This window comes from Parasteatoda tepidariorum, chromosome 2 (genome assembly GCF_982258835.1).
Source record: "Parasteatoda tepidariorum strain Cologne lab strain chromosome 2, Ptep-v5.0, whole genome shotgun sequence".
Classification (NCBI taxonomy): domain Eukaryota; kingdom Metazoa; phylum Arthropoda; class Arachnida; order Araneae; family Theridiidae; genus Parasteatoda; species Parasteatoda tepidariorum.
Genome location: NC_141756.1, coordinates 128,885,534 through 128,902,131, shown reverse-complemented (window position 1 = coordinate 128,902,131; position 16,598 = coordinate 128,885,534). Strand labels below are relative to the sequence as shown.

At 31.9% G+C, this 16,598-nt stretch overlaps 1 protein-coding gene across 10 annotated transcripts in view; it reads right to left on the bottom strand.

Moving 5' to 3' along the window:
- The window catches only part of LOC107443893 (uncharacterized), a 273,621-nt gene that overhangs the window by 9,006 nt on the left and 248,017 nt on the right, over window positions 1-16,598 (bottom strand). For 4 of the 10 annotated variants that reach the window (XM_071178028.2, XM_071178030.2, XM_021148539.4 and 1 more), the window contains 5 exons: window positions 11,154-11,213; window positions 8,389-8,478; window positions 7,929-8,069; window positions 5,739-5,801; window positions 3,304-3,461 (listed from right to left, as the gene is read on the bottom strand). In XM_071178028.2, coding sequence (XP_071034129.2) covers window positions 3,304-3,461; window positions 5,739-5,801; window positions 7,929-8,069; window positions 8,389-8,478; window positions 11,154-11,213 — 512 coding nt within the window. The remainder of the gene's footprint in view (window positions 1-3,303; window positions 3,462-5,738; window positions 5,802-7,928; window positions 8,070-8,388; window positions 8,479-11,153; window positions 11,214-16,598) is intronic. The other 6 variants (XR_011636254.2, XR_002376833.4, XM_071178029.2 and 3 more) reach the window with 3 other exon arrangements.

Genomic DNA, 16,598 nt, shown 5'->3' with positions numbered 1-16,598 from the left:
TAAAATAACTTCCAAATAGCGTAGTGACTTTTCTGTTGAACCAACTCTTCTTTGAGATTCACATTCCTTATTTCCAAAAAATATTTCAGAACATTTCAAACTTGTTAACGCCTTTTATGGGGGGAATGACCTTGAATTGATTTCGCAGCCCCTTCACTTTTAGAGAAAGCTGTAAAATCCCTTTTTATTTACATTTCATAGAGGAATCTATGCCAAAAATCAATTGACGCGAAAGCATAACAGAAATTTGTGAAGCGAAAATTTTTTACCACTGCAGGGTTTACTGTTACGAAAACTTTTGCTTCATTTTTATGTTTCTATCGCCTCCTCGTTCATTCATTTTTATTATAATTTATAAAAATAGCTCATAGCCTCTGCCCAAATTAAAACACGCACTGTAGTTTTCTTTTTAATAATGACATGCTTTGCATGAGTTTATAGGCAATATGTTTATATTTAGATGGATTGTTCTTCAGGAGATTTTTTATATACTTCCCATTTGTGATTATTTTTAACGTATTGCATTACCCATTGATATAGGAACGTAAACAAGTGCAAACCGGTTTCAGTCTCGTTCGTTGCGTTTCTGTGACTTTGTGTTTTTTTGTTTCGCAGATTTGTTTATTTTGTGTGCAGTGCATAAATAATTAATTGGAACATTTTCATCGTGGGTAAAAAAGGCGATCTTGTACCATATTAACACGTTGAAGGCCATGCTAATTTTACATGGCTTGCCCGTCTGGCCAAAATGATTTTCTCAGTGTGTATTATTGCATTAATTTGTGCATTAAAGTGACGATAATATAAAAAAAAAATTTAAAAGCAGGTGACCTCCCGTGGCGCTACGAACGAACTCAGTGCCGATCACCGGTGACCATTCAAAGCTGAAGTAGAGGCACTCGTGACCGCAAAATATCACAAAGATTGAAGAAGCTAGCGTATATGAAGCATAATGAAGAAAATTGAGTCAGGGGACGAATTGAGGGCGAAACGAAAAGGAAAAAAATGATGGCAGAAACCAATAGTGCGTCGAATAACTTGGCTAGAGGACTGTGCTATTTTAAATCAAAAGTTAATGATCAAAATGAAGTGTTTTTTTTTCTTCCAAAAATTAATTTTTAAATGTTAAAAACTATTTTCTGCATTGCTTAATCTTTATTTTTATTAACTATTGTATAACTTTAGTGCTTGGGTCGTAATTAAAATAAAATTTAGTAAAATCATTGATTTTTCTTTTCAGTTAATTATTCGGCCTTGAAAGATCGAACTTATTGTGTCGCACCAAAATAAAACCTCGAAGTAGCATTTTTAATCGATAATCAATTCTTGCATTTAGGTGAGTCAGATTTCCGTGAAATGTGTTTGGATAAGGTGAGAGATATAACGTGAAGAAATATCGGAATTTTTTAAATAACACCTGATTATGATCGTGGTTACTATGTCTTACAAAAAAAAAAAACTATCGCAATATCTAATATACAATTATCGACAACGATAAATATCGAAAAGCGCGAGACAAAGATAATACCGATCATTCTTAAAAATCGATATCGAATTCATCACAAATATTATGGCTAACAACAGTTTGGTACACGATTTATGAATTATGCAATGCAAGATGAATTAATTATGGAATATTAGGACGAATTGTATCACAGTGATCGTTAACAAAAAATTATAATTGATATAAGTAGAATGTATATAAATAAAATTGTTTACTTATTTTACTGATTATATTTGACATAAAAGTTCAAATCATTCAAGTGTAAAACTGATGAGCTTGCCTGATTATTCCCTGACTAAAAAAGTATTTTCTTCCAAAGTGCGTGGGCCGTGTACCAAAAAATATATACTACTGTGCAAACTTATAAAGCATTTTCAACAAAATTTGTGAGTTATTTGAATTTCTGCTACAGTGCACTCTTAATAAGTGTTTCTTAAATAATGTTACATTGCTGTAACTTGTTTATATTTGGAGAGAGAACATAAAAAAAAAATTTGATTCGTTATTCATGGTATAACACGAAAAATTTAAATTCTTTCAAAAAAATTGTCGATTTATTTTGAAGTTTAAATAAGCTCCTTGCGCTAAATTTTTCCTTAAATTTAAAGATTATTTGTTAATTTCAACTCTATTTACATTTCTCTTCAAATTGTAGGGGAAAAATTGACACATTTTTCTACTAATTTCCATACAGAGTAAGAAAAAAAAGCAAATTTCGGAAGAAAAAAAAAATGAAAACTGTCCCTCTGTGAACGTTTTGGAACATTGAAATGACTATAACATACGTTGTGACACCTTATTTCGACATTTTTTCTCTACAAGTTTCTTTTTATTGATCTAGAGAGTGTGTCAAAAAAGTTTTGTGGAATAGTTACCAAAATTACAGCTCATGAAACTGTTTCAATTTACTGTTCGATGCAAGATTTTTGTTTTGAGAAACACTACACAAAACGCTCACAATAACATGTTTTTGTAATAAAAAAGCAAAATAACACTAATAGTGTGGAATGTTTCACAAATTCTTACGATTTTAATAATTAATGTGCTTTTTTATATCGTTTAATGAATGGTCAAAACTAGAAAATCAATTTTTGGTGTGATTTTCCACGATTTTGGGAGTCCACTGTAGTCTTAAAAAAGTTCAAATCATCATTGTGAAACATCAAAACATTGTATTTTCTGGGAGAAGAAAAACAGTAAATTTTGTTCGGATGGAATCCGAATTGTTGCACGCAAAATGGAACCATCACAAAACACATTCTATTGTTTAATGAGAAGAAGATTTAGGCTATGTAATTATTGTAAGTAAAGTTAGTTATTGAGAAAAGCAAACTAGTTAACCGAAATACAATTGACGTTATGCCGAGCATCGTGAAGTAAGGTTATTTGAACAGATTTTACTTGGCGCAAAAAAAAAAAAAAAAAAAAAAAAAAACTTCGTAAGAACTCAATTCATTATTTTTGCCGTTTCTAAATTTAAAAGAAAACTTAAATAGATATTTTCTGTAATAAGTTCTCTCTCGTATGCCTGTTAAGGCAGAGGGGTGCAATTGTTCTTGTTTTCCAGTGGCGCCATGTACGGCCGAGAATTCGACTCTGTAATAAGTTGAAAGGCGTAATTGCTTCGTTTAAAAGTCATGATCAGAAAAGATTGAAAGGTCAATTCTCGTACCAGGCGATACATCTCGAGAGAGTGCGTCAATGTGACATGACGTCATTTTGGCGCACTTGAATGTTATCTTGTGGTAAGAGAATTGTAATAAGAAATCTAGTACTGACTCATGAAGGACAGTACGTACCTGACTGTTGCTTGATGGCCACAGCAGGTGTGTCGTCATCATTGGAAGCCTTAGCCTTACGCACCGCCTGGGCCGCCCTGGGGCAGCCTGAAAGACTACGGTGGGTGAGGAATGTACCGTTCGCGTGGCCACTTCCATCACAGCCTGGCGTCGGACAGCTGGAGGAATAAGAAGCCACATTAACCTTGCATTTTTAACTATGAAACGGGCAAACTACTTTTTACAAAATCTACGTTCATCTAATATCTAGTTTGAAGCGGCAAAAAGAACTAAAATTTCGTTTCTGAAAGAAAAAAAAATGCTTCGAGTTTTTAATTCCAGACTAAATGTAAAGATTTCATGCTATTTTTTTAAAAAAAAGGTTTCAATGTGTTTAATGTTGATGCAAAATAGCTTTTGAGGAAAGCTTAATTCTTATAACTCTGATAACGTCTTAATTGTATCGATTACGATTCATTTTACAAAACGACTCTTAATACAAATTTGATTTTTTTTTCCTACACTTATTCTATAGTTTCAATCTTCAAATTGCTATGGTACTGAAAATATTTGCATAGCCTAAATCATTCTCGTTTAACCATTTATAAGGCCGTGGGAAGTATCATTCCCACCCATTTTATTCATTTTTAAATGTCAATTAGAAGCTATTTTCAGATTCATACGGCTCATAACTTCAGAAAAATAATAGTGAAGGGGCCATTGGAAAGTAAAGATTAGCGAAGGGTTTAAATGAAAGACCGACATCTCATTGCGTTCGTTCATTTCTCTTAGTTTATTAGTAGTTGTAAATAACAGAATTTATAAATTCTGTTATTTATGAAGTAGAAATTAAAGTTTATATCCATTTCTTAACATTTTGAAAATAGCATCCCCCTTTCCACCACCCCTCCAAAAATTGTTCTTAAAAATCTAATTTTAGGCACTAAGGTAAACTTTTAAAAAAATTAATCCCCCCAAAAATTTGAATACAAAACTAGTTAAAAAAAATTTCTCTCTAAAGGATTAAAGAAAATACTGACGCTATTTTTATTTAAAAGATTTAAAAAGGTTAATAAACGTAATACGGATTAATACAGAATTCTCGTAAATGGTTTGTCTAACAATAGTTATTATACCCTATAAACAGTAATCACTCAAATGTAATACAGTGTGAAACACATTTATAAGACTAGTTGTGGTTTTTGAGACTTTTATTATAAGTAATATAAATTTCCCAATATAAAATTATGTTAATGAATTAAAAACAAATTGCATGCACATAATTATGAATATTTCGTATAATATTCGCAATAATATTTCACAAATATTTCGTTAATAATTTTAAAAAGTTTCCTCCCAAAATATATGTTACAAAATAATAAGACCACAAGTTAACTTTTTTACATCACTAAAAGAATGTTGATCCACCATTTCTCTGAATAAGGAGCTTGGATGACTTTGTGGGCAGATTTAACGTGTCACCTACACGGGAAGTCTTCGGCCGTCGAACCCACGAACATGGGTGCCAATAGTTATTATCTGAGACATCCAAATTGAATTTCTTTTCATCGGAAAAATTAAAATTTTTCCACATAGTCCATGATCTCTGCCCGCTTCTTTCTTATGATGATTTAATAGTCTTTCTATTTTAATTTTCGAAGAATAACATTCGAAGTGCGGCCAGACTGTTTCATGGGTTCTTTAGTAGACAAGTTCTGTTTCGCTGCAAGTTTGAATCTATTTTCCAAAGCTTCCCCCTACCACATCTTTTCAACCTCTTTTGGTTTAAACATTATTTGCAGCAATTTTTTTTTTTTTTTTTAAACTAACATATTTCCCGTTTCACTTTCCAGAGTCTTAAAAAAATATCGAACTTCTAAATGAGATAATTTTTTTCCGTTGGGGTTTTTCTTATGAAAATTAATTAAATTCTTATTTACTTTATATCGTTTTCTTTACACATAGCTAACATAAAACTTTCAAAAATATTTTGAAAATTCAAACAGTTTTGGAAAAAGAAATAGGTGGTTTTATAACTATGTAAACACCCAGATTTTTAAAAAAAAACCATTTGCTGCCTTTCACTTTTCTTTTTATTTGATAAAATATAACAAATTGCTTCACTATTTCAAAATTAGTGATTTCATGCAGTGTACCACAAAAATGTGATTTTTGGGATGGTCTTATAATTGTGTAACACACTGTAATTCTTGATCATTGAATAAGTCGATTAATAATAATTCTAAAAATTAATTTTTATTAGAACGATCGCTTTAAAACGCATTTTAGCGAGAATGTGGGATATTAGCGCATGCTCATGCTCATGGTAAAAAGATAAGAAGGGGATTGGTGCTTTGAAGCGATATTTTGGTTTCAATTATCATGCTGAAGTGCAGAGTAAATAGTTAAAATCTACACTAAACAACAAAATAATGCATGCTTAGGCAGATGAATACCTTCTGTGCGACTGGAATTTACCGGTGACGTGTCCAGAACCATCACACCCAGGTATTGGGCATCTACGATTAGCAGAAAACGTATTTGTTAAAAAGAACGACCATTTGAAATAAATTCATCAGAAGATTTCTTTACCTTTGAAGCTATTTTAAGGTCAACTAAATGGTTAGTTAGCCATGGTTAAACATTTTATCTTAGTTGCAGATTTCCGACACATGAATGAGTTTTGCGTCTCATGAAATGCAATGAGTTTGACGCATAGTTTTATATTTTATACAATAAAAAAAAATTTCTTTTCTTTCTATTTCACGCATCTTCATGTAAATTTTGATTTAAAAGTAAGTAGCATACTTTTTGAAATGAAAAAAGCGAAAAACATCTATCTATATTATATAAAACGCTAATACGTACGTATGTATGTATGTATCAATAAAACCGATGATATTTTGTTTCTCGCGCTCAACAGTTTTCATTTTTAATTGATTGGATTCAGCGCGCAAGAGCACGTAGTGAGCAACCAGATAACAATAACCAGAGTGAGCATTATCAAGTTGTTCAATTCAGATTCATGCACTAAAAACATGACAATATTTAATTTAAACTCAATTAGGAATTAATTAATTAATTGAAGTGAGAATGCTTTAAAAGGCCGCTGTTGAATTGATATTTTTCTACTGGGAGCTACCTAAACGTCTACAAAACGTTTAAGAGTTTGTATTGAATGCATTGAATTTTTTTATATTTCGCGTTTATTTATGCATTGAATTTTCACGCTTTAAAATGCAGAATATTAGTGAAGCAATATTTGATAATTTATTTTGCTAATATGTTTCTCATTTAGCTAATGTTTTGATTTTTTCACCATGTACAATCTAAATAGCTAATATACTTTTTTAAAAGCCAATAAGAACATTGGTAGAATTCTTCTACATAAGTACAATACTATGTCTTTGATGATAAAATACTATGTCTTTGATGATAAAATACTATGTCTTTGATGATAATATATTATGTCTTTGTGCTAGAACATTGTGTTCATTGGCGAGCGAGCGTAGCGAGCCATGGTTCACGGCGTGAACCACATAGGATTGCTTAGCAATTCTCGGGGGTTGGCGAGCGTTAGCGAGCAGGGGGCGGAGCCTCTTAGTACTAAATATTTCTTTTAAAAGCTTCATTGATGAAGTAAATTGATAGATAACAGCTTCCCTTACCAATTTTTTTTGAACAAAAAATGAACATTTTTTTTTAATTTCATTAATAAATACAAGAGGAACTAAAGCAAAACATAATACAAGAGTTCTAAGTTAATATTTTAATTTTTCTAGGTGTAAAAAATATTTAAGTTACCATCAGTTTACTATCCCACATTATCTCGGTCAAATGAAAAAAGTTAACTATGAGTCTTTGTTCACATCTTCATCATCTGCATTACTTTCACTCGCGAACGCCATTTTTTTTACTCTTCTTTTCCATGCAAATTCATCAACCATCGTATATGCAAATGTACAAAACACGTCTCCCACAAATAACAAAACTTCCAATCACAGTAGATTATTTGTTGTTTTGCCGAATGGAAACGTGATAAAACTGACGAATTCTGTTATGCCCGAGTCTACTCGGGATAATAAATATTTGCAAAAATACCCGAGAGATAATCAGGGAAGCGGTTTCTTAATTCTGAAGCTTCCTTAGAACGCATCTTTTATCAAATTAAAATAAATAGTCGGTCTCTGGATTTCTTCTGTTGATTTAGAATGAATTATTCCAACCTCTTGATAGGTCTCCTTAAATATGAGTTTAGTTATAACTCTTTGTAAATAGATCAAGCGTTTCTTGGCAAATCATGCATTTTAAGCGGTACGTTTCGGCAAGGAGTTGGAATATGAGTTGGCAAAAACCGTGGTAAAGTGTTGAGACACGCATTCTATTTACAATGCGAGTAGTAAGGTTTAAAAATTAATTCCTATTTAGTTTTGCTGATTTAATATCCCCCATTTATGTGGAATTTAAACACGATGTCCAACTTATAAAAGCAGGTTTTGCTTATTTCATCATATAGACAACTTAATGTAAATGCACATGTAAGCATGTAGTTAAAACGCTCAAGCGTACATTTTTATAAAATAGACTTTTTTGTTAGGGAACATATTTGTGTTTCATACTATTGAAAAAAAAAATCAAATATTTACCTGAGAGGCTCTGAATCGTTTTTCTCGTCCCTGTTCACCATTTTCTTTGGCTTGTTAGCTCTCGGACAACCGGACAGGCTGCGGTGCGAAGAATAATTCCCAGTCACATGACCAGATCCATCACATCCCGGAGTAGGGCACCTGCAAAAGTTGAGTCAGAGTGTGAGCTGAACTTTTTAAACTCAGGTCAACAGTTTCCATAAATATTCCATTCCAATTACAAAATGAGCACAATTTATGCCGAGACATGCTCCTAGATGGCCCTACAGTTTTATTGTCATTAGTTCTATTGCAAAGATGGCAATTGTGTGCTAACAGTTGCATTTATCGTCGTTCTATAAAATGAAGTTCAATTGTTGTTTCACATTCTTTTAAAATAAATGTTTGTATTAAATTTAATTAAATATTGCAACTCAATTTATAAATGATGCATGTCTTATTAAAAGAAAAGTGTTCTCACCTGAGAATAGGAGACATGGATTTATCATGTTGATTATTTGGGTATCTGTACCACTGACCAGTTGGTTTTTCATTGTAGCACAAGTTTGGTCTAAAAAAAGTAATTTAAGAAGAAATTTAGCTATCTTAATACATCATTACAAATACAAACTCATTCCCAATAAAAAATATATATTATTTTCTTTTCTCCTTTAAAGTAACTTTAATAGTATAATATGCCATAAGGATTTTTATTTTAATATATAATTAGCGTTGAACAGCCGACCCAATTCTGAGTTCACGACTATCAATGGCCGAATCCGTGTCATTTTAAACCCAATCCAAATGGAACATCTGGATCAAGTATTGGAGGAAATTCGCCATTGTGGCGGATTTATTGATGAAAGTAACCTGCATTTGCGTTACATGGAGAGCAACTCGCTCATGGTTAGCCTGATTTCCCATGATCCTACTGCGGACGTCAGTATTGTGGTCTGAGTAGAATTCGCATCGACCAGCTTGCTGGGATTCGAACCTGGATCACCTCATTAGGAGGCGTTCTATTGGAGAATCTGTTTGTAAAAGGTGAACCAACAGCAGAAGATATTAAGAACGAGAAAAAAATAGATTAGTTCGAGATAGATGGGCAATGGTCTAAAGAAGATATCTTTGAATGACAGTTTGTAGAATAGAAGTGGCCGAAATTTGCTTCGGAATTTAATAAATAGGTTCAGATAACTTACTACGAATATCTTTCCGAGACAGCAAGGCATAAAAGTCCGATACCTAATGATTTTAAGAAAAAATTCTTCTGTTTTATGCTTGTGTTGACTGCGTCAATTTTTTAATGGGTAACCAGAAATCAAATTTAAGAAATTTAGACAGAGTGCAAGTTAAATTTTAAAAATGTTCTACAAGCTCGATAAATATTTTAACATAAAACGAAATACTAAAGCACTACTTAAAACACACGCGCGTAATTTTTTTTTAAAGATGCAATTACTGCTTAAAAAGATATTTGTTAATGGAAAGGATAACAAATGAATTGTAAGAAAATCAAATACAGTCATCATCCCTAATTGGCAGTCCATATGTGGTTCTTATCACTCATTGATTTTAGATTACTCTTTATTTTGGGGAGTGGTTTGATGATGAGTTATTTTAAGATGAGTTTGAAAACTTCTCAATCGTAAATCACGCGACATCTCTATTATTCTCACATTTCTGTTCAGTTAAAACTCGAAGAGATGCACAAAAACGAAAATAAACACATCGATGCAGATTGGTTTTCCCAAATGTAGGAAAAATCCTGTAAGTCGATGTATAAAAACTTCCGTTAAAATATAGTGAAAAAATACAAACAAGAATAGCTGATTTAAATTCTTGATGAAACACATCTCGTTAACTGAGTTTCCAAAAATAGTTTCTCCCCATTTTGTAAAGAGACTTTCTGTCGGTTCATAAGCTGCCCATTCGTTGTGGCGGGTTGATTATTCACAAACTTTGGCATAGTTTAAAGAGGTCCCCTCAAATGAAATGTTCAGCCGGTAGGGTTATGTGTAATATTCCTCACACTATTGTATTGATATATTTTGCTTCGGTAATATTGATACAATATTAGAAAGCACTCCTTTTTGTGTATATAATCGTGTGAGCTGATGAACAGATCTTTTTCTCCAGATTTTATTTCAAAAAAGTTTATTTTTCATTATTTATATTTATTTTGTTACATATTTACATATTTATATTTGTTATATTATTTTATTTATATTTGTTTTTATAATTTTCTTTTTCTTTCATTATTCCATGTTTTCTCTATATTTTAAACTTATGAAGTTCAATGGCTCTCAGTGATAGAAGAAATAACGTTTTTAGAATATTTTGTTAGTCATGGGAAAACCATTTGGTTATGAAAAAGCTTCCTTTAATTTTCCATAACAAATTTTAAAAAAAAAAATTGAAAATGTTGAGAATTAATTAGAAAAATTTGTCTATATTCGATATCAAGAATGTTTAATGTGAGCTAGAATAATGTTTGTTGGATTTAAAGACGATATTATAGGTGCCTGGAAGTTATCACAGCCGAGGTGGTGACTTTGAGGCACAGAAACAATTTGAAAACTTTTTTTACCATGCAGAATAAGTTTCTACTTTCCCACCCACTAATTCCAATAATTTTTCCCTTCCCAATTTTTACACATCCTCCTTCCTACAAAAAAGAAAATGTTTTAATAATCAAATTAATTTTAGTTAATAAACTAAATGACTTCTCTTTCTATAAATTAACCGCTTCACTGATTATCCCCAGTTAACTCGGGTGGTGCAACTATTTTTTATCCCGAGTATTATTTCCGATCCCCGATAAAATATCCCGAGTATTTTATCCAAATATTTTACACGGGCATAGTCGTCGATACGTTTTGTTTTATCACCTTCTTATTCGGCCGGAAGCAAAAACAAAAAATAATACTCTGCTGTGATTGGAAGTTTGCCACTATTTGTTCGGGAGTTTTGTTATCTGTGTGTGACTGCAGACGTGTTTTGTACAATTGTATACATGGATTTACATAGAAAAAAATAGTGAAAAAAAATGGCGTTCGCGAGTGAAAGTAATGCAGATGATGTGAACAAAGACTCATGTTTGCCCGAGATAACTCGGAATTGTAAACTGATGGTAAATTAAATGTGATTTACGCACAAGAAAAACTTAAAAGTTGTGTATTTATCATTGAAATAAGAAAAAAAAGGGAATTGAGGTAGAGTATGAATATGCAAAATAAATCTTACTTTAAATCTTGATGCTGTGCATGTATCTGCGAACGGTCAGCATGCGGGCAGCCGGAGAGACTGGAAAACAAGAAATTCGTTAAGCAGTTTAAATAGAGAGACAAAAGTAAATAAAGTTCAGTACTTTCATATAGGAGACATAACTATTGGAATTCTCCATGAATGGAAATAAAATTGAAAAGTTTTTTTTTTGTTGTTAATTACGAGAAACTACGTAATAAATAAAAAAAAAATAAACCAGTAAATCGAAATATACTGGAAAAAAAGTGACTTCCAGGTCAGATAATTTTGATTTCAAAGAAAAGTGTCACTCTAAGTCAGCAGACTCAAAAGGACATTGGCGGGGAGTTAGCCAGAAATGATATGACCGCCTTTTGAAATGTGACCGGAGTTTGTCTACGATAGGTACTCTGTCCGCCATTCGTCTGGAGGGGTGGCGGGGACTATGGTAACGAGGTATGATTATTTCAAGTAGGGGTGCGGGGTCCCTCTTTAAGACTGGTTTCCGTGGGAGAAAAGGAGACTTCTTTCTTCGATCTATTGTATTAGCCCTAGAGTTAAGAGAAATGAGCATTCGCGCCTGAAACATCGTTTAGAGCGTGTGATTCCTTTTTTTTAATCTTTTCTCTTTTTCAAAAGCTTCTGTTTTAGAAAAAAATTTATATGTATGTATGGAATATGTATGGAAATTGTATAAAATTGTTTAAAGCAGCTCAATGTTTTATTAATAAATAACTCATCTATAAATTTATCATACATAGTAAATTGGTTATTAAGAAAAAAATAAATTTGCTAATAAAAACTGTTTTTAATAAATAGTGAAAAAAAAAACTGTACAGGTTACAATAAAATATGAATTAGAAAACGTAATTTAAGCAAAAAAAACTTCAGATAATTTCAGATGGTTTGATGGGTGCTGATAAAAATCATCGTTGATAGTTTTAGATTTCATCCTAGTTGCGGTCACTTGCTTTCAGTTTCAAAAAAAAAAAATAATAAATAAATAAATAAAATATTTAAAAATTAATAATCAAAACAAAGATATTTAATATTTCTCCGGCACAGATAACGTGAACTATTTTTATTTTCAGCAAAAGTTTTATCTCCTTTTAAAATCAGAGTTATTAAGTTTAAGCTCTTCACTTTTTCCAGAAAATTCAAATAATAAAAGAAATTAACTGCTTTAAAAATGTGCAAGTTTAGAAATTAATCCTTCTAAGAATCAATGAACATTCATAATAAATATCGTAAAATTAAAAAGTAATATTAAAAAAACCTGTACTACCCTTAATGTCAGAATTTGTTCACTTTTTTCCTTTGTATTTAAAAAATAACAACTGATTGAATCGAGAGAATTATTTTAAGTAAGAAAGAAATATTCATGCGAATCTTAAAAAAGTTCTTGAATCAGATTAAATAAGTCTCCTACTGGTGGCTGAGTCAGCCAATCTGGTATACTCCCCATACAAGCTATCATTGAAGGCGAAAGAAAAGGAGACCACTTCATCGAAGCCACCCTCCCTAAAATGCTCTCTTCTTGTTTCCATAGCACCAGACTGCCGCAGACTTTGTGGCGGACAGAGTACCTATCGTAGACAAACAGTAAGAGAACTGTAATAACTCTCCCTAACCACAACTGAACAGGAACGAACTGCGCATGTGTATTAGGCAGTCAGTCAGTGATTTTTTAAGTGAGTAAGGTCCTCTCTTCTATAGAGTCATGAATGAAAATTTGTGTTTTTTTAAATTTTTGTTATGTTTTAATAAATTGTTTTTGTTTATTACCACATTTGACTGTATTGTTGTTGAGAAATACGTTACAGACAAATAAATTGGCTGCCGAGATACGAAAGTCGTGGAACCGTTGTGGTTCGGTGATTAAAAATCCAATAAGTGCTGTTATTTGATGATGGAAATAAATAAAAATTCTGGCAACAAGATAATCTCAATCCTTGAGATCGTTTAAGATTGAAAATCTTCACCGAAGATTAAGGAATGTGCTATTTTGTGTGCTATTTGTGCTCCGATTTCGATTTAATTACAAAGCAGTATTCATCCAGAATACAAGTGTTCCAATTTGTGAAAGAGGTACCCTTCCTTGTTATATTTGAAATAATTTATTAGTTGGCATATACCAGTATTATCTTTTCAATATGTTTACAAAGCAATATTCATCCCGAATACAAGTGTTTCGATTTGTAAAAGAAGTACCATTCCTTATTATATTTGAAATAATCTCATGGTTAACATACACCAATATTACCTCGATATTATATCGCCCAGATATGAAAAGTGAAAATCGTCGAAATATAAAAAGTGAAAACATATCGTCCTGATATTAAAAGTGATAATCCTGATCGTAAAATTCGTAGTTTTGTTTTTGTGTACTAACCAGTTACTGTTTTAAGTGTACGAACAAATTTTTTATGCGAAGAGAACAGTAGGTATACTGATTTTTCATTTAGTTCTAGTATATATTGAAGTGTCGAAAACTATTTAGATACAGTGTAAAAAAATTACTTTGTATATCTAATCTTTTTTTTTTTGATAATAATATTGAAGAAAGTTATTTGTTTTTCTTTTAGAAAAGTGCAAATATTTATTCTCTTTTTCTCTCAGAAAAATGCAACTAGTTATTTATATAGTTTTCTAAGTATTGAGTGTATTAAATTAATGATTTCGATAAGTAAAATCATTGTGAAAAATAATAACGAAGCATGAGAAACATTTCTGTTTTGAACAGGAAGTAGGGGGGAAATTAGCTTACTCATCATTGCGGTTTTGATGCAAATCGAATACTTTTTTTTCTTTTCTTTCTTGCTTTGATGTATTATTATTGCTTTTAAAAGAGCTGTTATTGAATCCTTTTATAAATGTATTTTCTCTTTAGATTTTGTTTCCCATTATATATTAGAAAATTTGTATTTGAGTTTACGAATGTCAAGAGTCGAAGCATTTTGTTTTGATTTGCATGTTTAGCATTTCTTTTAGCTTAATTAAGGTTTTGAATGACGATTTATATTTTTATGAGATACATTATAATTGGATTTATTCATGAAAATTTTTGTTTCGGATGAATAATATTTTTCTTATTGTTTTGAGTTTGGTTCTCATCATTGTTATTAAATAACCTATTAAATATAAAATTACAGTGTCATAAAATTTATAGTTTTGTTTCAATTTTATGATTATTTTATTGTTTAGCTAAGTACTTAATTGAGGTAAATATATTTATTTACGTTGAGTTAACAAGGATTTAATTTTTTCTTTGGTAGAATATCTACACATTTAACATAAAATTTTTGTTCACATTTAATTCATTAGTTGAAATTTTTGATTTGTTATCTAATCTTAACCATGGCATTCTTGGGCAAGGGATTAAAGGAAGATTTTCTAGCGTTAGCATCAGAGTTAGAGATCGATGTTAATCCAAATATGACAATAATCTCACTGAAAAAAGCCATAACAGAAGATATAACAGTATGAAGAGAAATTCGCTAAAGAATTATTTTTTACAATTATTGAAGAAAGGAAGAGGAGAAGAAGATTCAGTTGAAGGAGGAAGCAGAAGCATTGCGACGTAAGGAAGAAGCTGAAGCATTAAGATTAAAAGAAGCAGCTGAAGCCGAGGCAGTGCGGCGAAAAGAAGAGAGAGAATTTGAGTTGGAGCGAATGAAACTTGAAGTTAAATTAAAGATGGCTGGTACTCCTCAAGTAGAAGGTTCTCGAAGTTCAAAAGATGTACGCTCGTTAACTCATAAATATGACATTAAAGAAGATATTAGTTTGTATTTGGGTTATTGGAGCGACAAGCACGGAGGGCGGAAATAGGAAAAGAGTTGTGGATAACACATTTGTTGGGTTTACTTCCTTATGAAATAACACAAATTATTGCCCGTGAACCTGATGATTATGAACACGTTAAAGGACTTCTACTGAAGAGGTTCAAGCTTACTCCTGAAAAATTTCGTCAACTTTTCATGAAGCATCAATTGAAGGAACTTGGCCAGACTTCTATCATGAACTTTCTAATTATTTTGATGGTTGGATAACGGGATTAAAAGTAGATACCTTTGAAAAGATTTGATTATAACTGACCAGATGAAGAAACGAGCTCCTCAAGAATTTAAAGAGAACTATTTGGATGAATGGAGTAACATTACATCACCAGTAGAACTTGCTGGAAAGTTAGAAGAACTTGATGACGTAAGAAAAACGATCAAATCAAAGGACCTTAGAAGTATTCCTACAAAGCGAAAAGTGTCCGCCAGCATATCGCAGGAATTTTACGAAATATGATAATTATAGAACTGATAGAGTTGGGTCTGAACTTTAGGAAAGATAATGCGTATGATAGAAGAGAAGAAGAAACAAGGATAGCAACCATATTAATGATCGTAGGGAAGTAGGCCTTGATAGAACATTTGATCAATGAAGGACTCCGAAATGCTATGAATGTGGCTCCAGCAACCATCTTCGTCCTTAATGCCCAAAACTAAGGAATCCTAAAGGTACTGCTAATATTAATAGAATAGTGGAAGGATTAGAGGAAGATAAATTTTTAGCTCTATATACTGTTGTTGGAAAAAAGTGAATGGCCACCTGATGCCTATTTTAAGAGATACTGGTGCTAGTATCGATGTCGTATGTAGAAAATATAGAACTCCAAAGATGTTTACTGGTGAGACAATTTGGGTTCAACAACCTCTTGATGAAGGCCCCGTGTGTTTACCTCCTGTTACAATATCTCTTCAAAGTGGAGACCTAATAACAAAGGTCGCTTTTGTTCGACATGAAATTGATAAAGGACGCTATATTATGGTAAATTGTACTGCTTCTTTACTTTCTGATTCCCAATTGAAAGAAATTTCTGCACCCCTTGCAATAAATGCTGTTGAAACAAGAGCGCAAACATTACGAAAGCAGAGGAGAGAGAACAGTTGTCAAGAAGAAATAATCGACGCAGAAAAAGTAACTTTTAAAAATACTACGTCTGCAATGGAGCCAGAAAAAGTTGAATATGCTGAAAACTTCGAATCTACTTCTGAATCAATGATCGAGAATGATTTCCTCCTCCTGATGAAAGTGGAGATTCACTGCTAGAGATAAATACAGATCAGCTTGCCAATTTACAGGTAGAAGACCCGGATTTGCAACCTCTCTTCGAAATTGCCAATCAAAATAAGAAAGTTCATGATCGGAATAAAAAGTTTTCTATCAAAAATAAACTATTAATGAAAATTCAAGAAGATCATAATGGGAAAATAAAGGAATTAATAGTGATACCAAAAAAGTTCAGAGCTAAAATTATGACTTTATGCCACGAAGATACTTCTGGTCATCTGGGAGTCACAAAAATGAAGGATAGGCTTAACCGTCGCTTCTTTTGGCCTAAATGTTATAAAGATATTGAAGATTATGTGAGATCTTGTGACAGTTGTCAAA